Below are 21,852 nucleotides of genomic sequence, written 5' to 3'. Positions count from 1 at the left end.
TCCAAAAGAGCACTTTGTCCAGATTGAAAACTTCCTAAGCTTAATGTCTGTATGCGTGCTGTAAGCATCTGGGAAGAAAATGGATCCATCTGTTTATAATTTCATATGTATAAATCCATTTTTTTATTGTCCCATAGCCGTTGGAAGCAGCTACCAGCCATCCGACAGCTCAGCTACGGAGAGGAGAGGTTTGGATTTCCATACTAGCACCTCCGTTTCCACAACAGGCACCAAGGGTGGAGGGAGGACATTAGGATCTCTGCCAGCCAGCACCAGGCTGGTCACCATGGCAGAGATTTCCACCTCTGGGACTGAAATCACCAGCTCTTCAGCCCAGAGCCAGACCCCTGGGATGTCTGTGGGTGCCCAGGGTGGTGGAGGCAGAAGTGTCACAGACCCATTGCTCACAGGCTCGCCGTCTGCTTCAGAAAGTGCTTCCACAAGTGAGTTTTGATAGATAGCTGTATACCTCAGAACTCTTATTTAAAGACTCTTTATTAACAAAATACATCCGTTTTATTTTAAAGAAAGGAGGAATAATATTGTATTTGGCACATTCTGTACATTTAAAAACATTTCACAGAAATGAAAGTATGGATAAATATTATTCTTGTTGGAAGGGGAGGATAGATTTTCCTTGAAAACTTCCAGTTGAATTTTTCAAGCAATAACTTCAGCAGTTCCTACTCAGAGACCACTTTTTCCCCCTGTCTTAATCATTTCCCAGTATTAAATATTTCTGTATTGAATATTCACACATACATTGTCTACATCTACTGATAGTGGGATGGAACCTACCCAACAGTTTTTATTTATGTTTATGCAGTTTTGGCTTTCTTTTCTCCTTTTTCAGCTTTTAGCAGCAATTATGAACCCCCCAAGAGCATCCCAGGTGCAGAAGAGGTGACACTGCACTCAGACCCTCAGGGTGCTGACATGTCCAGCATGGCAGTGGGGACACCAGTGTCCCCAGAAAATGGCCACACAGCTGGGGTGACAAGGGACTCTGCCACCAGCACTGACCCCCCAAGCTCTTCGGGCAGGACCTCCTCTTCCTTGAGGAATGGGACACATCATCCCAAAGGTTCACGGGAAGGCACCGATCTCCCAGGCCCTCCTGGGAGTCCTTTTCTCACAAGCTCCCTCTCTGCCTCCGAAGGTCCTTTCCGAGGTAACTTTGTTAGTCTGAAAGCTGTCTGCCTTGGGGCTGGATGAGATTTCACATCCCTGCGCTGCTTTTCTTCAGATATGGCCATCAGTCATTTTTGGATACATGGATGTTTTTATTATTGGCTGCACTGGGCTGGCAGTGGGGCGGGTGGGAAGGGGGAGAGTGGAGCTCAGCTTTTGGGTGAAAAAGTGAGAACCATTGATGTTCTTGTTGCTAATGAAACTCCTGTCCTGGGAAAAGCATTAGAAATACTAAAAGGGTTAGAAATACGTGCATACACGTTCCTTGCCAGAGACACTTGCTGGGGTTTTGCAGCTGTCAGCTGGTGCTACATCTGCCACGCAGGCTGGTCTGTAGGACATGGGCTTGAGATTTTCATGGCTTTTTTTAAGGCACATGTGCCTGTACTTAAGAGATTCACCTCTTCCCAGAGAAACACCTTCAGTTTCTCAATGGGCGCTGAGCAAACAATCAAATGGATGGCTCTGGATGCATAAATCAAACCTGGTGTTGTTGTATCTTAGGTGCCAGAAGCAGCCACCGACCAGAGGCAGAGAAAACCTCCCTTCCTTCCTCTGCCACCAACGCTCCCATTTCAGCCGTGTCCAGCAGCAGCAGCAGCAGCAGCGGGAGGCCCCCCAGGTCTGCCTCAGGCAGCAGCCTCTGGGCAGCAGCAGAGGGCTCCACGTCCAGCAGTGGCACGTACAGGATGCTGGGCACAACCCAATCCTTGTCCACATCTTCTGTGAGAGAGACCTACAGAGCTCAGGGGTCCACCGAGGTGGCAGACTCTTCCCTAACACACTCTCACTCTCCTTCGGAAGGTCCTTCCCCAGGTGAGCTAACGCTAGAATTGAAATACCATTTTTCTTATAAGCCAAAGGAGGACTGTTCCTGCAGCTTGCACTTGCCTGACTCTTTCCTGCTATGCAGAATATACTGTTTGGAAGGATGCAGTGTGATTTTGTGTCTGAAATTATTCAGCTCTTGCTTGACCAAAAAAATGTGCTTTAGGTTTTTTTTTTTTTTACAGAAAGGGCACATGTAGAAAGTTTCATTATGCCAAGAAAAATAATTAACTTCCAATTCACAATCCCTTTTTTTACTATCTCCAGTTACTATCTCCATGTTACAGACAAGAGAACTAAGCATGTGAGGATTAGATCATGTCCCTGCAGTCCCGGGGATCAGACTTCAGTTCCTACCTTCTGTCCTACTTCTTGGACCATGCTGCTTCCCAGAAATTGAACCAGCTCAACAAATTTGAGGCAACTTTGAATGTGATCTCTAAGGTCATTCATGCTGCTGTTTGGTCCTAGTCCCTACTGTGGTGCTGAAGGGGTCTGATCCCCCTGATTCTGTTTCTTCAGACTTCTCTAAGGCCTTCACACTGCTCAGGGTAGTGCCTTGTCTGAACTGATTTCCAGGCTTTTCTGGGTTGTCACGATATTTGTTCTAGCAGCATGGAGTGCACTCAGGCACATAATGGTGAAATCAAGTGCACAGCATTAGTATTTCAACAGTTTTTATACAATAGCACTTTTCTCAGCATCACACTATGTTTTTTAGAAGACAAATTTTTGTAGGAAGGATATACATCTTTGGAAATTGACATCTTCTCATATTTTCTACTTGTGTTTGTACTTGCTGCCTCTGGGTGCTACTGGAGGAAAGCTTATTTTTATTTATAGTTTCATATGTGTAAAAATGTAACTTGTTTCTTTATCACATTTTAGCTACTGGAAGCAGCCATGTGTCATTCAGCATCCTGTCAACAGAGCAAAGAACCAATTTCCCCACCACCAGCACCTCCGTTTCCACAAGAGGCACCAAGGGTGGAGGGAAGACGTTAAGGTCTCTGCCAGCCAGCACCACACTGGCCCAAACAACAGAGATTGCCACCACTGGTACTGAAAACATCAGCTCTCCAGGCCATTCTCAGTCTTCTTTGGGAACCCAGGATGCTGGTGGCAGAGGTGCCACCGTGTCGTCCGTGAACCCATTGCATATGGGCTCTGCTTCAGAAAGCAATTCCCCAGGTGAGCTCTGACCACACAGCAGACACCCAGCTGCACGGGGAGTGAGGGCATGCTAGAAGGTGCTGGATGATGCCATTGGACATTACGGATGAAAATTTCAACTTCCAGAGAAAAGCGCATAATCTGTCTCTTGCATTTAGCCACCAGGGAAAGCCAGCCTTGCTGCCAGAGTGGTCTGGCCTCGAGATTGCTGTGTTTTCAGAGACAGTACGATTTTAAGACTGCCCCTTTGGCTGTGTTTATACAAGTGGGAGCAGCACCAGTCATTCCTGACTGCCACCCTGGGATGCAAAGGTGGTATTTGCTGATCCCGTACAAGCCTGCCATGCTTTCTTTTGAGTACCAGGGATTTGGGTGCTGTGTAACCTCCCCCTCACTCACTGCAGGTGCAGAGGTGATAGTGTGGGTGCCTGGTGCCAGGTCAGACCTGCAGTACTGGGAGCAGAGCTGAAGGGAAGCAAACCCAAAAGTGCTCCCATGTCTTGTTCCCAGTGCCATCTCCAGGGTGCCTTGCTGTGAGCAGCCCCTCCTAGCACAGGAAAAGGCTGTGCCTTCACAGTTAGCATTTTCCACAGGTTTAGGTTTTCTGCCACATGCTCTCTGTGCCCTCAGCCTGAGGGTGGTGATGGAAGAGAGCACACCTGCCCGTTTATAGCTTAGGGTGCATAAATCATTTTGCTTTGCCTTTTCTCAGCAGAAAACACCTCAGCAATGGGAGGACGCCTGCCTCTCACCAGTACACCCAGTGTGGTGTCAACTACTGCCAGTAAGGAGAGCAGCACAGTGCTGGTGTTGGACCCCCACAGACCTTCCAGTGCCACAGGGAGCTCCGCTCCCACTCCGCCCCACACCAGCACCTTGGACACTGTCCTGCTGTCCTCATCGGCAGCAGAGCCTGGGAAGGAGAGTAATGTTTCGCAGAGTGGTGCTGGACTCAGTGAGCTTCCCACAAAGCTGCTGCCTGCATTTTCTCCCAGCATTTCAGTGCCTTCACCTTCAGCCACACTCTTCATCCACAAGGAGGGGACATCTCAAGCCTCAGGTAGCCACAGCATGTGGAGCACGGAAGCAGAAAGCCTCACATCTCATCCTGACACAGCTGGGGACACCCACACTGGCCCTATCCCATCCTCCACAGCGTGGCCTGGTGTGAGACATGTGTCATCTGGCCGAGCAGGATCCCCAGAGCCCAAGGGCACCCATTCATCCAGGGTCTTCACCTACTCCTCGGCTGCTGGTGAACTTTCCAGTGAGTTTTTCTGAACTCTGGGGGGGCATTTGACTGCCTCTCCCTTTCCCTCCTCTGTGGGATTGGTATGACACAGCTATTGCAGGTGTCATGGACAGCATTTATAAGTGGTCATGGTTCTGCCCAGTGGTGGTGTTTATCTGCAGCTGCTGATGCTTAACAGAAAGGGTCTCACTCTTGAGAGATGTAGCTTGTTGCTGTAGGACACATCGATTGCCTGTCTGGGTTGGGGTGATAATTATAAATAACATAAGCCTACCACTATGACTCTAATGGTACTGATTCCTCTGTATTTGGACAGTCCTGTCTGCTCTGAGGTGATAAAATCAGATGTCTGCTTTTCGATCCTTTTCCAGCCATTGGCAGCAGCCATCGCTCCGTAAGCAGCTCAGGTGCTGAGGAGAGGATGTCCAGCCCCATCACCGAACCCGTGTACAGTTCATCCACGCCTGCGGGTGGTGAGGAGAGGATGCTGCACTCAGTGGCACATGGCACACTGGCTGGTGGCACAGAGAGCTCTTCTTCCCATGCTGAAGCTTCCAGCTCTCCAGAGCCATCTGAGCCAGCCCTGGTGGCGCAGGGCAGGACAGCCAATGTCTCCAGCAGCGGCAGGGGTTTCACAGGCTTTGCAACAGAGACGGTCTTCGTACGTTCTGCCAAGATACCCACTTACTCTTCTTTCCAAAACGATCTCACAAGTAAGTTGACGTTTCCTGGTGTACATCTGGGGGGAATTTACAGTGTCCTGTTTTTCAGGATGTTGTACATAAAGTTCTCGTTCATTACTACGTGCAATACCACCTGTGGGTTAACTCAGGGGGATGTTTCCATTAAAAGACTCAAATCCAGACCCCACACAGATGGGGAACTGTTCCAGAAGTGGAGCCATAAACCCTCCTGTTTTGAGGGCCGCATGACTTTTTTTTGCATCCTAATTGGTTTCTTTTGAGTGATGCTTTCAGAAGTGTTTCGTGATGACCTAAGTCAATTGTAGAATGAAAACAAATTTTCCATACCCTATTTTATTTTTTTAAAGTTGGCTGAACTTAGCTGTACATCCCGAAATTGGCATTATAAGATTGATTGCACCTTTTATGATAAATAATCTGAATTTTTTTGCAGACTGATGCAAAGTTTTGAATCACTGGGTTCATGATAAGCTGCAAATTAACATAATGTAATAATTTCATCCTGCAGAGGCATGAAGTTCACTGTGTCTAAAAACAAATTGACTGAACAAGATGGATATTCTGTAGATGGGAATGGAGGATAAGCGGGAGAGGATATGAGTTTTGTAAATTATGAATGATAAAGAGAACAGTTGGGTTTTCCTGCTTAGCTTGCCACAAATATCATGGAATGTTAAGAGCTCGATCACTTTAGGAAAGCAATATGTTAAGAACAGTGATTTGGAAACCTGCACGTTTCATGGGACTCTTGTGTCTGTCAGGGTTCACCATTTTAGAATCAATTAAGGAGTGCGTAAGACTCCTAATCCCATACCCATGCTTGAATGGTGCTTGAAATTTTTAGAAAAGCATGGGCAGGTTCACAGACAAGAACATCTTATTTAGCAAGCGGTTTTAATGTGACATCAAAATACTTTCATATTACTCTTTCTAATATTTTTTGTCCTTTTGCTCCAGACTCTTCAGGTAGCCATCAGCCAGTCAGTAGCATCGATGCTGAGAAAAGGACCTCGGTTTCTCACACAGATGGCACATACATTTCAACCACATATACCAGAGGAGGAGAAAGGACCCTTCTGTCTATCTCCAACAGCAGCACCTCTGCTGACTCCTCAGAAAGTTCCACCTTTTTTTCTGAAATTTCCAGCCCTTTTGATGCATCAAAATCATCTGTGGCTCATGACAGGCAGACCAATGCATCAAACAGTAGCAGTTTTGTTGGACCATCTACGGAGCCATTGCTGGTGCACCCTTCCAAACTGTCGACTTCTGCTTCTACAGACAGCATAGAAAACACAACTCACTTCAACACTGACACCGAATTGTTGGCCACTGACAGATCGTCTCTCTCTTCATCAGCATTTCCAGCCTCTTCCTCAGTGTCATCCCTGCAGCACTCACTGTCATCAACACCACCACCAACTCGTCTGTTTACACTGTCAGAACCACCTGAGCTACGCTCGCCCTCTGTGATGGCATCTTCACCCCCTCTGCAGGCTTTGTCATCCTCCTTGCCCACTTCCACCTTGCCCTCCCCATCTTATTCATTAACATCTTTATTGCCTGTGTTTTCATCACCCTCATCCATCTCGCAGTCCAGCGACAGTGATCAAGCAAGCACCACTGTGGTTACGAATGTGGTCAGGCAGCTGCCCTCCACAGCTGCCACAGCTGGAAGCTCACCCAGAGAGACCAACAAGCCCAATGTCACACACCAGCCCCAAAACAGCACCACCTTCACCCCCACCAGGTCACCTCTTTCTACAGCACCCATGGAGCTGCTTGGTGGACGCATCGTGTCCGTGTCTGCCCCCGTGACAGTAACAGAGACTGTCTTGCCTGGAGATGCCACCACCCAAGGGGACAGCTTTGGGAAGGCAACACCACAGCTCACCACGGCCAGTGTTGCTCCATGGGTTGGTCCAACAGATGCACCCCTTAGTCCTTCACCAAGTGCAACAAATCACAGCAACATTGTCCCCACAGTGGCAGTGACCACGGTGAAACCTCCTGTGCTGACAACGCCGGCCAGTCGCCGGCCCACCCCAGGTGAGGCCAGCACTGTGAAAGACCACAGGGCTCAGACACCCACTGCCACTAAGCACAGGTATACCACTGGTAAAAGCACAGAAGCTATGGATCTCACCCCTGCAAAGCCTGGCAAAGTCACTGAGGAAAACATGCCTGTTACAAGTCCTTCTGAAGCCCCTCCAACAACCAAGACCACTGTGAGCATTGCAGCTACTTTGGCTGCTACCAAACCAACCAATGTTCCTCCGTCGAGCAGCACGGTCGGGCTGAGGACGTCACCTCCAGCAACAGGTAATGTGTACAATGGCTCTCACCAGTGGTGGGGCCAGGAACAAGCAGGGCAGGAATGCCTGGGTCCCACTTTAAGAGTTTTCAAAGACATGTGTGTGCATGTATGTATGACAAGTCTGCTGTCAGCAGAGTTTGAGGGCAACAACTCTGTCTCCATGCTGTTTTTTTAAGCTAAGGGTTTAGCAATCATGTTGAATGGCTGAAATAAGGGTGAGTGCTTTGGTGAACATTTATGATAGAAAGGTTTAGCTGAAATTTGACAGTTTCAAGAAAATAAAGCTGATTGGCCTTCCAGGTAAGCACAGGATGCACTTTGTATTTGTTGATAGGTTAACGATAATAATTAATAATGATTGATATCTATCTTATTAATGAGAAAGTACAGTTGGCCAGCACTTGGTATTTGTGTTGAAACTGCTTCTCATATTGCAACCTATGGTTGTTTTCTCCCCACCTCACTAAACATTAATCTTCTACTTAGGGGCCTGATGCTTCTCCGGGTAGGCTATGTACCATAGTCTTACTGAGTGTGTTGTTACAGTAATTTATTACCACTGCCAGTCTCCTTATCTTCTCAAGTAAATATATTTGCTGAAGTCTTAAATGAAAGGAAATTGACTTTGTGTTTCAAGTTCAGAGCCTGGCCATCATGCTGCTGAAGGATACTGTGTGCGCTAAAGGCATTAATCTCAGTGAAATATTGGCAATAATATATACTCCATCCAATAATTAAGTATTTAAAGGTTACTTCTCAGGCTGATTGGTTTTAATTACAGCTTCATGCAAAAAAAATTACTTTCCTGAAATGAATTTTTTTAAATTGAAAAATTAAGATAATGAATCCTTTTTAGCAACTGATTCACACTTTTGCCAAATTACTCTTTCCTTTGAAAACCGAGATTTGCCGTTTACCAGAATGCAAAAGATCCTTCTGCTGTCTTGGACATGGTGCTTTGTACATGGGCAGTCACTGCCCTGAGAGAAGCTGCCCTGGTCTCTGCTGTACAAAGCACAAACTGAAGGATGGCAAAGTGAAAGCCATGGTTTTAAATCACACCCACTCATTTCTAGATTAGAGTCACCAAATCTCCTTCTGGCTTGATGCTGAGGTAGCTGTGCCAGGCTAGTCCAGGCATGAGATTGCATCAAGTGGTGTGTCCCGGTGCAGAGGTTGGCTGTGGTGCTGTGGGGTATTGCGGTGACACCAGAAATGCACACACGGGTTTGGCTCTTGTGCTTCGTGCTTTAACCACAGAGCCTTTCTGTCACAGTATCCCACAGTGGTAGGGAGGAGAAGAGAGATCCAGCAGACAGGAATTGTGCAGCAAGATTCCTTTATTTAATTACAACTCTTTTATAGACTTTTTTCTTCATAGTCTAATTGATCAAAGGATCAGCCACCCCTTGGGGTGATTGGCTAAAATCCTAAAACATCTATTGTCAAAGTATTTTTCTACTGTACCATAAATAAAGCTTTGCAAGGTTGCAGGTGTTCATAGCTTATAGAACTCTGCTAATATCTTCCGTGAGAGAGAAAAATATCTCACGGGACTGGAAAGAAGCAAGAGAAGTTCTTGCTAGCAGCATATTGTATCCACACCTGTCCTTCCTGCCTCTGCTGCCGTGCTCAGCAGCAGCCACAAGATAGGTACAAGTGGTGTGTAAGATGTCTTGCTGGTCTTGTAGAGCCTTATCACTGACATGTCCACAGCCCTGCTTATGGTCTGCCCTTGTGGGCGTGTGTGATGTGTGTTTGTGCTCATGTAAGTTGTACACACACCAAAAGGAGCCTTTTCTGACCTTTTTTTTTTTTTTTTTGTTTTTTTTTTGAGAGGAAATATTGGATATATCCTTCAGAATTTGCAGTTTGAGTTGTGCAATCTATGAAGCATCTGAGATTACAGTCCTTAATCCCCAGAGACACTGTATATCACAGCAGTGTCTGCTCCCCAAGGCCTTGCTCACCCAGCAGGAAGGGCACTGTGTGTGGTAGCACAGGTATCACTGCTGCGACCATCCCCAGGCTGGCATGGGAGGAGCTCTGGGAAAGGAGGTGATTGCAGCCTCCACCATTTCTGGGTAATCCCCAAACCAGATCAGTGCTCAAGCACTACCTTTGGAGCACAGAAACAGGGCTTGGATGAAAAGGGCAGGATTTTGGTGAAGCAGCCCATGCTCACATGTCTAACTTGGGCTGTTGAGGTTCCTTCTTTGGTCTTTTCATCCATAAACTGTTGGGTTGTTTGCCTTTGGAAAGAACCCTGAGATCTTCTGATGAGCAGTGCTGTAGCTAAGTTGGATGTTCATATTTACATGGATCCATGCTAGACCCCAAGGGCTTTTGAATGAATATTCAAGTGGTTTATATTTATTCTTTCAGCTCCTACAGAATAATTAGGAGCAGGATAAATAGTAAGTGCAAATGATGCAATGAAGCATCTGATAATGCTCAAGGAGTCACAGATGGGGAGCCAGTTAATCTCTTTTAGCCCAACAGCTGATGATTTTTATGATTCTGTAACTATAGCCTGTTTTGGGGTTTTTTTTGCTTTTGTAGAGGTGGATAAATGTCTTTCCAACCCTTGTCCTGCGCTGGCCACCTGCAACAACACCCATGGCTCCTACATCTGTCAGTGTCCTCTTGGATATGAGCTGGAAAAAGGAAAGTGCAATTTAGGTAAGAAAACAAAAGTGAAAAACCAGGGATGGAAATAATTATCTTTAATCTTCTAAAATAAATTGACTTAGGCTCAAACTAGTTCAGGAGCTTAATGTTTCTCCCAACCACCACTTTTATCGGAGCCTTTTAGTGTTTATACAAGTGTGGTGTCTAATGCCTGTCGTGTTGGGCTGCCTGGGGAGCAGGCAGAGAGGTCTAAGTACTTCCTAAAAATGCAGCAATGGAGTGGTGGGCTCAGGCTTGTTAGTAAGGACAGATGTGCCCCTTCTGTTCCTGATGTGTTTTACAACTCCCAAAAAGCATTCAGCAGCTTATCAGCCCTGCAAACTCCAGTGAGGGCACTTGGCTTGGGAGAAATGAGTGGGGCTATTGTGTAACCTGGCTTCAGTGGGATCAGCCATGTGTGGAAAGCTAAGCAGCCGTGAAAGTCTTTGTAAGATCAAGGTCTTGTTTCATACCTTTAGCATTTTTTTGGGCAGTTATTAGCTGGAACTCAGGTTCTGACCCCTTTCTTTCTATTAGAGGACTCTCAGTCTTAAGGATTTACAATATTCCATTGTAAAGGGGAATTTGTTTTCATAGATTTTCATCTGACCCTTAATCAACGAGGTTTAGAGACATGGAAATTTTGCTAAGGAAGCATGGGTGAGGTGTCCCTGAAGAGTGTTTTGAAACATTTCTTCAAGTTGGAATGTGTCAGCTTCTAATTTAGAGGCTTGTTTTGACTATGCCTTGAACTGGGGTATGGGCAGATTATATAAATACTGTGAAGGTGATTCTCATCATAATTTTTGTCCAGAGTTATTACATTAGAGATGTCTGATATACAGTTTGTGCTGAAGATAGGCTCAATGGATGAGAAAAAAATGGGAAAGAATTGGAGACTTTATAACGTTATCTGCAACTGTATTTGTTTTTCTGGTGGAACATGAAGCTGGAGCTCTGAGTTCTTATTTCCACTGCGTATCTCATGACACTTAATACAAGATTTAGGGGTATTATCTCTGCAAGTCTGGACAACTCAGATTATTGCATTCTGCTGCTGTGAATCAAATATGAATCTAAGCACAGAAAAATGCATCTTTTGGACCTCTCTTCAAATGTCATTGCTCATTCTCTCCAGCAGTTTGAAAAATGAAAATGTCCTTTCTACAGTGCTTTATTTTGACTTCCTTATTTTATTTCATTCCATTGCAGGGAGGGGTGAGAGATTTGACATGTTTACCCCAAATTATCATAAGTAGCTTTGGTACCTGACAATGTCTTATTACTACATTTGCCCATCTCTCTCTGTGTTGAGGGATCTATTTAAGATAGTCTGTGTTTCTATATGAAATGTATGAACACTGAAGTGAAATGCTGTCTGTTCAGCAGCACTGAGCTCTGGAATTTGACTGGGACTGTGGGAACATTGCAGCAACCCTTGGGATAAAACCCAAGGCTGTGACTTTGCTTTATTGGGGCAGTGAAGCTCAGACCTGAGTTTTCTGTATGCCTTGTAAAGGGATATTTTATGCAAACAGCCTCTCATGTAAGGCAGATGAAAGCACATCTACACGTGGCACAGAGCTGTGTTCCAACTAACTTGTCTTACTCTCCTTTTTAGTGAGAATATTTATTGGCCAGGTTCCGCTGAAACTTAATATCACTCATGGGAAGTATGCAGAGCTCTTCCACGTTGAGAGGGAGATCCTGGAGATGGTGAGTGTCCTTGCTGGGACTTCAGCAGTGATGATGGGACAAGTCCCCCTTCACTCCTCTTATGACTGTCACATTTCCCAGCCATTCAGTTGTAGCCATGTGGCTCTCGGTCAGTTGAGAGCCAGTGCTGGATGGACTGTTGGCGTCCCCATAGGCTGTGCCATCAATTGCTCCAAAAAGACCCATGGGCTGGGGACAGGTATGTCTCTGTGCAGTTTTTATCCAGATCACTGCATGCATGAGTTCATCCTGTTAGTGTTCCTGGGCTGGCTGCACTTTATTCCAACTCTTTGGAGTAGGTGATTTGGAGATGCTATCAAAGGAGGGAGGTGCTGGGTGGAGTCACTGTGGTGCTGCCTGTACAGCTTGTGCTGAGGAGTAAATACAAACAACTGCACAGATCCAGGGTCAGGGAGGCTCCTTGGAAGATCTGCAGTCTCCAAGGGGGTTGCTTTGAGGTCAGCCTTGCATGGGGCTCTCTCCTTGCCGGCATCTGGCTCACCCCTGACCTTTGTGGTCATTACACAGCAGGGCCACAGGCAGATGCTCATGTCAAAATCCCCAGGTCTTTGTTCTTGTCCAAGGCTGTGCAGTGGTGATTTTGTCCATTCCTTACTGGCAACAGGGCAGTGCATCTCTCTTATAGAGCAGATGAACCCCTGGGATGCTCAGAGTGCCCTTGGTCTCAGCAGGCATCTCTGGGAAACACAGGGGATGGTGTCAGTGACCCAGGAGCACTGTCCTGTGCTACATCCCATGGGGCTGCTTCCCTCCATCATCCCCTGGGGCACTAACCACTGCTCTCTCCTTCCTTGCAGCTCAATGCATCGTTGTCAGGCTTGCCAGGATACCACCACTCCACAGTTAAGGCAAGCAGGTAAGGCTAAGGCTACCAGGGGAAGAATGAGAAACTTGAGCATTTGGGATCTTCAACTTGAGATCCACACTCTCCATTTTGAGTCAGTGCTGGGCTTGATACAATCTGGCCTGGCAGTGGTACAGGGCATGAGGAATGCCTGACCAGCTTGCCTCCCTCACCTGGTACTCTCTTCCTGATCTGAGCAGCTTGGAGATGGGCTGCCCAGGAGAGATTTATGGCTGGTTCCAAAGTGAGCTACCAGCATCCCTTCCAGCTCCATATTCTCTCTGTGTATTGGTTAGTCCTGGTTTTAAAGTCTGTTACAGTGCAGGTCTCTTTCAGTGTGCATGTAGTGCTGTGTCCGGGATAAGCATCACTCGTGTTAATAACAGTCCTGTGTATGAGGTGCTAATGATGACATCAGACTGACCCATGATACTCAGGGCTGTTTTGTTTTGTTTTTTGTTAGGGAGGCAAATTTTGTGCATGTTTCAGTGCAATCCACGTTCTCTTTAGCATCCAACGTGACTTTCTACGATGTTATCAGCAGTGTGAAAAGCTACATTCGGGCTTGCAAATCCCCCACTGAAGCCTGCCAGTTCATCTCCAGCCTGAAATCACTCCACAGAGGTAAATAGCATCTGGAGGGCCTGTGGCAGGAGGGGAAAGGGATGTTTTATTTGGCTTCTTTTATAACAGGGGGAGAACGTTTTGCCGTTTGGAAAAATCCCTCTGAATCTTTTTATCTTACTTAAATGGGAGTCATCTTAAGAACCTCAAAGTACAAAAGGGATGCAGATACCGAGCCTTATCTTTGCCACATGTGTGTGAAATCTGCCTCTCTGTGAAAATATTGCACAGCACAGGGTTAGAGGCATTGTGGGGCAGCCTTTCATCTCTGGGATGTGACACCAGGCCCAGCCAGATCAAAAACCCATAAGTCTTAATTCCACACACACAGCTGGGAGCCAGGAAAATGGTGTGAAAGCCAAGAGACAAAACCCCGCCAGTGGACTCGATTAGAGCTGCTGGAGGCTGCATGGTGAGCTCTGCTCTCCTGCCTGCCCAATTTCAGTGTTGCAGGTTGTAAAATGGTTCACAATGAAGACCTTTCGAGTTCTGTACTGAATCCTCTCTCTGCTAGAGGGGAATGTGGATACAGCACAGAAAGGTGTGGAGAAAGACACCAGTGTTGTGCATGACCTTCTCCAGGTGGACCCCAATGCTGTGCCCTGGCATCTCCCAATTCTCACTTCCTGAGGGAGCAATAGAGGACATTTAGCTGTGAGAGGTACCTCAGGATCCTTGAAAGAGTTTCCTGCAGGGAAACTGCTGCACGTGGAGTTTTGTGACTTTTGGCTTCAAGGCTTTCAGGTTTGGCCTTGAGGAGGATGAAGGGCAACGCTTAGCCCAGGTTTAGTGGGAAAGCCCTGGTATCATTTTGGCAGAGTATGCATGCAGATGAGAAGTTTAGTGTGTGCTTTTATTGCAATGTGCTGTATTTTAAAGCCACACTCTGGCCAGGGATTGCATAAAATTATTTGGTAAACCTGCTCAGATTATACCTACCCATTACCTCTGAGACAATGCTTCTGTAAAGTCAACTTCTAACATGAAATAAGCAGAATAAGAAACAAATTATATTCTTGTGTAAGTACCTAAAAAAAAGATGTCAGATTAAAAAAAAATTGATCTAGCAAGGAGAGGTTTGTAAAAGGCGAGTGCCACATGAGTGACATATTTTCCATAAAATCCTATTTCCCACGAAATTCCATTTAGTCTGACCTCCCAGTAAAAAAAGTAAATTTGATGTCACAATTTCCATAATTTATCCACAGTTTTGCTGAATGCTCATTGTAACAAGTCGGACTTTCTAAATTAAAACACTGCTTCAAAGTAATGTAAATGAAAGTACAATTTTTTTGTTAGAAAAATAAAAAAATCCAGTGCTTGATGCTGAAATGGAAAAGAATTGGTTTGGTCTGAGCAAAATGTTTCGCTTGATATAAACTTAAAAATTGATTTGTTGAACTGTGTCAGGGAATGAATGTGTTTGAGCTCGAGCCAAACCAGATTTCTCTTTTTCATTTCCCCTTCTGCTTCTGAACTGAAACATTTATTATTCACCCCCTCTATTTGCCTGTACAAATGATGGTAGATACACAAGAAATGGTGACATAGGGTAATGTTGACTCTCTCCTAATGGAACAAATATTACTAAAAAAAAAAAAAAAAGAAAGAGATTAAAGCAGCCATCAGCTGAGTGGGATGCCCAGGGAAAGCAAATGTGCATAATGATAAAGTTGGGTTCAGCAAGAACCATGCTGATGTTGGCCACCTCTTTCCAATCTAACAGTTGGCAGCTTGTGCAGACAGAAAGACCCTGAATGTGACAAGGAAACTTCAGAATGCACCGACTTTGACGGAGTTGCGCTCTGCCAGTGCAGAAATGGGTACTTCAAATACAACAAGATGGACCACTCCTGCAGAGGTATTGCACTTTATGTGGTGTATTTTGCCTGAACTTTCCTTAAAGTTTTTGTTCCAGTGGAAATGAGTGTGTGTATGTAGTGCTGTACATGCAAACCCCTCAATATTATGAATAAATATTAGCAGCTCAAGCTTCTTTTATTTAGTTAGGGGGCTTTTCAGCAGACACTGAAGATACAGTCTCTCTCTAGGAATAATATTATCTCTTTCTGGAGCATGCTGTGAGTCACAGTGATGGAGGAGAGGGAGAAGGGGGCCTGGCTGCTTTGGGCTCTAGTTCAGTGGCACAGAGCAGAGATGACGTGTGTCTCTGCCTGTTTTGATTTTGTCTGAACTCTCAGCGAACTTAGGGGAAGTGCTTTAAACTCACAAGCTTATATTAATACAACATCAGTATTTTAAAAATTTGTATCTGAAAGTGATTATGAATTTATTTTTCAGCTGGCTTCCAAATAGAAATTTTAAGCTTAAAGATTGCATTATTTTTTAGCTACTCCTGAGATCAACAAATCTGGTTTTGCTGCATTTTAAACAAAGTCTTTGCATGCCAGCGTTCAAATGACTTCTGTAGGATCAGGGTGTCCATTCCCTAGTTTGTGGTTGCTGTAGGCCTTCTTAAGAAATGCAGTTTTCTGATGACATATCAATAACAATTGCAGCGGTGGTTATATATTGCTTCTGGCACTGCCTGCTGGGTTGCTCTTGAAATAGGAGGAGATGTTTTGTCGGTTCCAAATCTGAGAGTGAGAAAAATGTGCCTGGAAATAACTCACGTGCTACAGACTCTGGGAGGGACAGCTCAGAGATGGGCATCTCTGCATGCCAGGTCAGGGTCCTACCTCTCCTGCACTCTGTGGCTCCTTTGTGTCAAAACCTTTCCCTTTGTGTTTTCCTTCCTTCCCCTCGTCTTGTATGTTGGAGGAAGGATTTCTTTTGGGAAATATTTCTTTTGGGAAAAACCAACCCTAGAGAGTCAGAGATAGGCTTATGTAGTGAGTGAGGAGCTGAGCTGAAACTTGGGGAGGTTTTTACCCAATTCTTGTTCCATCATGGACAGTGGGGACCTAGCAAAAGTTACTTCATTTGTCTTGTTCATGTCTCTTGTCAAGCAGTGAAGATAAATAGCTGAAAGGCTGTGAGGCACTTGGATGTGATGGTTGCAGAGGGCTAAGAGATATAAGATCGTGTACATGTGATTACTCCATACTTATGAAACTTGTTTGCTGTGGAAAATATAAAAACCTTATCTGTAAAGAGTGCAGCCTCAATTGCACCTTCATCTCACTGCTGTCAGTAGGCAACATGTTATTGATCAGATTGAGAGTATCTGAGGGACAGGGTTGATGTGGGATTTAGGCTGTAGTGCAGAGGCATGAGGGCAGCATTGACTGCATGGTGCCACTCTCTGACAAGATACGAGATTTTCATTATCACTTGTGCTCATCTGGGCAAGCCAGGTGGTTGGGATTTTTGAAGGCTTTTCCAAAAGCCAAGCTATGGTCCCCATTTGATATTCAGGGCTATTTTGCTGACAAATATAGCATACAATATACCAGCCTCTTTGAAAATCACTGCCCTCTCTGTGCCTAAACAGGAACCGAGGTCTCGTGAGCATCCGACCCTCATTGTGGGTTGTGAAAATGGGGTGTAGTAGCTCCAATTATAGTATTTGCAAAGAGGGAAATGGCTATTGTGCTGCCCTGTCCGGTCTCCCCCGTGGGAAGGCTGGGAGAATTGGCTGCCCTGACCCACAGTGTTTGTTCTGTCCTCCTTGTAGCATCTGTCCTCGGGGACATGCTTGGAAAAGTATGGACCAGGGAAGGGCTGGGTCTCGGAGCCACAGGAATTCCAACATGTTGGCCATGGTACCTCTTGCTGTGCTGTTCAGTGTCTCTGGGTTGCTGCTGATTTTCAAACTTCTCAGTAGCTTCAGGGCTATTTCAGTAACAGAGCAACAAACCTGATGTGCCAGCTTTTCAAGGGCATGCTATTTTTACTAGTACAGAGTGTTTCTGGAATGAAGCAAGGAGCAGCAAAGCAGGTTTCTAAAGAGACCCCTGAGTGTTTTTTGGGAAGGCAAAGGCAAAGGAATCCTAGGTTGAAGAGCACAACTTGATAGCTTTGCTTGGCCCCTGACACTTATGCCTTTCCTCTGTTCCCTGCTTGTGTTTGAAATCTTGCCAAGTGAGTGTGACAGTGAGAGCTCTCCTGGGAATGTGTTCAAAGGAGCAGGAAAGATGCCAAAGGAGAAAGCAAAGTGGCAGGAAAAGACACGGTGAGGAGAGGAAAATACATAATCACCAAGTTTTTAAGTGAGACAGAGAAAAGCATATTCAGGATCTTGCTTTTCCTCTTTACTGCTCCTGTATCCTCCTGACCTGAGAGCTGTGTGCCAGCGAGGTCCCAGGGCTGCTCCTGCCCATGGCACAGCTCCAGCTTTGAAACTGCTCAAGGTGTATGTGCCCACACACATTATTGGGCTAGGGCTGGGCTTAGGGTGGGCTCCAGCACCCACCTGCCTGCTCCTGCAGGCCTTCCCAACATGCAGGCAGTGGACTGGGGCTGCGACTGGGGCTGGGATACACGGGGCTGCTGTGCTCATTAGAGAAGGCAACCCCAGTGAGCTGTGAGGTGATGCCTCCCTCTGTTCCACTGCACTTTTCGTTACTGCCTGATCCTGTGGTTCACTCTGGCAGAACATTCACTCCATAATGTTTTCAGTCTGCTTTTGTTAGCAAGTGAAAGGAGCAACCCATCCAATCTCCTTTTGCTAATGCCTCAGTGAGATGAATGAACCAGGCAAGGATCCTTTGGGATTTACTATCCTTGCCCTGGCTGTTGGTTGACTGAGGCTCTTAACTCTTCCACAGTTACCTCTGGTCTCTTCCTTTCCTTCAAAAACATCATCTTAGGGGGAGAAAAATACATCCAGCACAAAAAGCATCGCAGTGAGGTGCAGCAGGGGGGCTGTGTAATGAGCTTCACCCTCCTGATCCCCAGCTCTGGAGTGAGGGAGGTGGTGAAGGAGTAGTGGGGTTATATAGGGCAGAGAAAGGTGTGCAAGACCAGGTATCATGGACATCAGCCCCACCATCATTGTTGGTGCAAGTTGCTACAGCAAGTCTGTGTCTACAGGCACAGAAGTGATGTGAGTGCAGCACTTTTCTGTGTCCACACATCCTGAGGATGTGAGGCAGGCAGAAGATGGGAAATTTTATTATACCTGGGCTTGCAACATCTATTTCTGGGAGCCAGAACTCAAAAGGGTCAAAGAGAACCTGTGAGTGTTCAGAAAAAAGCTGCAATAATTAGGGAGACTCAAAGATCTCAGTGGCCTTGGCTTTATTAAAGATAAAGGAATGATTTGGGGGTGGTGAGGAGAAACCTGATCACGTAACCTTTTCCAATCTAATAAGCAAACATTCGAAGTCTGGAATTTGACACTGGGGCAATTCAGACCAGAAGGAAGGTGAGTGTTTTTAATGGCTGAGGAAAATTAACTTTGTGAGCATCTGACCCAGGGCTGTGGTTGATTGTCTGTCACTGAAAATACTAAAATCAGTCTTGGGTGTTTCTCTAGAATGTAGTTCCAGTCCAACTATTTGCTTTGAAACTGGAATTACATTCAGGGAAATTCAGTGACAGCACACAGTGTTTGAGGAGGGAAAAAATCCATGAGCATTTTTGTTTTCATTTAACAATTCCCTGTGTAATGTGCTACAGGGGTTTCCCAGACTCTCGGACGATGTCTTGCAGACCCCCAAGGGCTGCTGCCTGTGCTGGCCCTGGCTTGTCCCTCTGCCCAAGCTGACTCTGTCTGTATCACTCCTGCCCAGGCCTTTGAGTGACCACCTTTGTTGCCTCTGTGAAAGGCAGCAGATCTGCAAGAGCTCTGGTGGGGCTATTGCTGTGAAAAGCAGTGATCTTATCAGTAATTTGAACCTTGTGTGTGTCCAGTGTATCATCCCCTTTGCTGTTCATCAGAAGGGTAGTATAATTTCCTCAGATAATTTAGGATAGCTGTCCGTAAGCATGGAAATTATTTTATTTTGAAGTAATGGTTTCAGTTTTTCACCAATATTTTGCACATAACAGTTCTCTGGATTATTTAGACCTCATAAATTCAATTTCTATTGTATAATAAAATATTAGTTAGCTGCAAATTTGAAAGATCAGAAAAGAAGGTGACACAAAAAAACCCCAACCCATTAGCATACCACTTTGGGTTACCCTGACTGTGTTTGCATAACATCTTGTTGCAATACTAACATTTAAAAGTAATTAATAACATGCACCAATGCTAAAGTAGCATAGTTCCAATGGGCTTTCAAAATGAAAACTGGAGGCCCTTGCAGATTTTTTACATTGCTATTTTGTGTGAAGCACTACAAGCGTGCAGTGAGTTTTCATCTGGGCAAGAAGAAGCTCTGCTGGGAATTCCATTGCCAGCAGCCCTCCCTGTGCCAGGCTCTGGGCTGGCTCTGCCTGGAAGCCCTGAAACGGCTCCATTAAAGCCAGCGGGAGGTGAATTTAAGTGGGCGATGTTTTGCCTAAACCAGAGGACATCCAGCATCCCATCAAAGCGCATCGCGTTCCTGCTGTGCAGCCGCGGTGCGGTCGGGCCCCTGGGGCGGTGGAGGTGAGGCTGCCCTGGGAAGCGCCGGTGGGAAATCCCTCCCCGCTCCACTACGCGGTGCTCACGGCCCTTCTCTCTGTTTTCAGCCTGTGAAGATGGATATAAGCTGGAAAACGAGACCTGTGTGAGGTATGGTGACTGTTCTGCCCTCCTCCTACCCCACCATCCTTGCTCTGGTGACTTGTCGGCACAACTGAGCCGCTGAAACTCCCTGTTGTTCTCTGTTCCCAGCTGCCCCTTTGGCTTGGGTGGATTCAACTGTGGAAACCGTGAGTACCAAATTTCATTTCTTTTATTTTCCACAGTGTCAGAAACGGGACATTTGAAACATGCAATTGCAAGTGATTGTCTCTAAAATGCAGTAGGTACACGTTACTTTTGTTGGTGTTTATTGTTTATTCATTTTATGTTGCAAGTCATTTTGGGACCTCCTTTGACAAAATTGACTTAATTTGACAAAATTTCCGTAACTAAACGAAGGAAAGATCATCTTCTTTCCCTATATAGTCTGTCAGGATAGCACATATAGTGGGCACTCTCGAAGCAAGATATTTGAAGGTGAATCCATGAAATACCATTTGAATCATTCTGATCTATCAGCGAAGGGAATCTATTCCCTAGGGAAACAAGAACTTGTTTCTATTTCACTTGAAAATTTAAGGCAATATTGCTTACAGAGGGGGGGAAGGTGGGAACTAAACAGTTAATCCCTTTGCATGGGGACTGTGGATATGGTACACTGGGGTTTCTGAGTCTCTGTCTCTCCCGTCTGTAGCATACCAGCTCATCACGGTGGTGATTGCAGCTGCAGGAGGGGGACTGCTGCTGATCATGGGCATAGCACTGATTGTCACCTGCTGCCGGTAGGTACCGCTGCCAGGCCTGGCTCATCCAGGGTATCCTCCCAGTGGATTACACTCAGAGCTTCATGTATGAACTCTGAAGGACTAAAACATACAATAGCCAAGGACCAAAACATAGGTGAAAACATAAGCTAAGCAAGTGGGTTAATCAGAGATACTGAAGTATCACATTTTGCTTTCATTTCTGGCATATATATTTTTTTCCCCCAGCAGCCAGGCTTAACAACTGAATAGGGTGTCTTTTAAAGATACATCTGGGAATCATGTCCTCTAAGGATGGAGAGGCAGAGTGAGTCCTTCCCACGCAGTGCTGTAAGGCTCAGAAGCCAGGAAGCAGACTCCAAAAGTGCAAGCTAATTAGAAAGGAGAAGTTTAGGCAACAGGAGAGGTCACTTGGCATTGCTCAAGGGGTGTTTGAGTGTATATAACGCTATTTTTTGGGTTGGACTTGATGATCTTAGAGGTCTCTTCCAACTTGGTGATTTTGTGGTTTTCAATTACCTTTTTGGACAAGTCCTGCATGTGCTCTCACTCTGTGTCTTTCTCCCTCTCTCTCACACACACACATCCCTAGTTCCCTTACCAGTAGGTGGCTTTGGACAAAATGTGCTTGCCTAGGAAGTTGTTTTGTGATTTATGTAATCTGAAAAGGGATGTCTTGCAGTAACACCCTCTCCCCACCATTCCAGTCCCCAAATCTAGGGTTTCAAAGCTCTCTGATAAAGTTGGCAACTGGATTTGTCAGTAATATAGACATAGCAGTGGCTTGGTGGGCACAGTGGCGTGCCCCTGTTACCCAGTATTTTGAGCCAGAGGGATGCCAGCAAACCCCAGCCAGGAAATGAGGTGGCCAGTATGACTCCAGGCCCCACACTGCAGATCTCCACAGGGATGGACTGATCTTCTCATGAGTCCTGGCCTTTGGCAGCTTATGTGACTTCCTGGAGGATACTCTGCTTTGAACTGGAAATGTCACCAAAGTCTACTCATACAACACTATGGTCCTGGAGGGACATTTCGTGTCACTCAGGCCAGCTCCTTGCACGTCTTCCTTCTTAGGAACTAACATAGTGCCTGCAAGTGCTATAATTAATAGCATGGGGGCTCCTATACTTTCCCCCCATCAATTTCCATGAGTTTTTCATTGACTTAG

At 45.8% G+C, this 21,852-nt stretch overlaps 1 protein-coding gene across 2 annotated transcripts in view; it reads left to right on the top strand.

The window, feature by feature from the left end:
* The window catches only part of HEG1 (heart development protein with EGF like domains 1), a 46,257-nt gene that overhangs the window by 21,396 nt on the left and 3,009 nt on the right, over window positions 1–21,852 (top strand). For both annotated transcript variants that reach the window (XM_032113908.1, XM_032113907.1), the window contains 15 exons: window positions 138–443; window positions 854–1,171; window positions 1,696–2,007; window positions 2,908–3,210; window positions 3,905–4,459; window positions 4,816–5,157; window positions 6,106–7,470; window positions 10,028–10,147; window positions 11,757–11,851; window positions 12,670–12,728; window positions 13,180–13,340; window positions 15,067–15,201; window positions 19,923–19,965; window positions 20,068–20,105; window positions 20,612–20,699. In XM_032113908.1, the coding sequence (XP_031969799.1) occupies window positions 138–443; window positions 854–1,171; window positions 1,696–2,007; window positions 2,908–3,210; window positions 3,905–4,459; window positions 4,816–5,157; window positions 6,106–7,470; window positions 10,028–10,147; window positions 11,757–11,851; window positions 12,670–12,728; window positions 13,180–13,340; window positions 15,067–15,201; window positions 19,923–19,965; window positions 20,068–20,105; window positions 20,612–20,699 (4,240 nt within the window). The remainder of the gene's footprint in view (window positions 1–137; window positions 444–853; window positions 1,172–1,695; window positions 2,008–2,907; window positions 3,211–3,904; window positions 4,460–4,815; window positions 5,158–6,105; window positions 7,471–10,027; window positions 10,148–11,756; window positions 11,852–12,669; window positions 12,729–13,179; window positions 13,341–15,066; window positions 15,202–19,922; window positions 19,966–20,067; window positions 20,106–20,611; window positions 20,700–21,852) is intronic.

Source organism: Corvus moneduloides, chromosome 7 (assembly GCF_009650955.1).
Source record: "Corvus moneduloides isolate bCorMon1 chromosome 7, bCorMon1.pri, whole genome shotgun sequence".
In the NCBI taxonomy this organism is placed as follows: Eukaryota; Metazoa; Chordata; class Aves; order Passeriformes; family Corvidae; genus Corvus; species Corvus moneduloides.
Note: the sequence above shows the minus strand (reverse complement) of the source record. Positions and strands in the feature narration are given on the sequence as shown.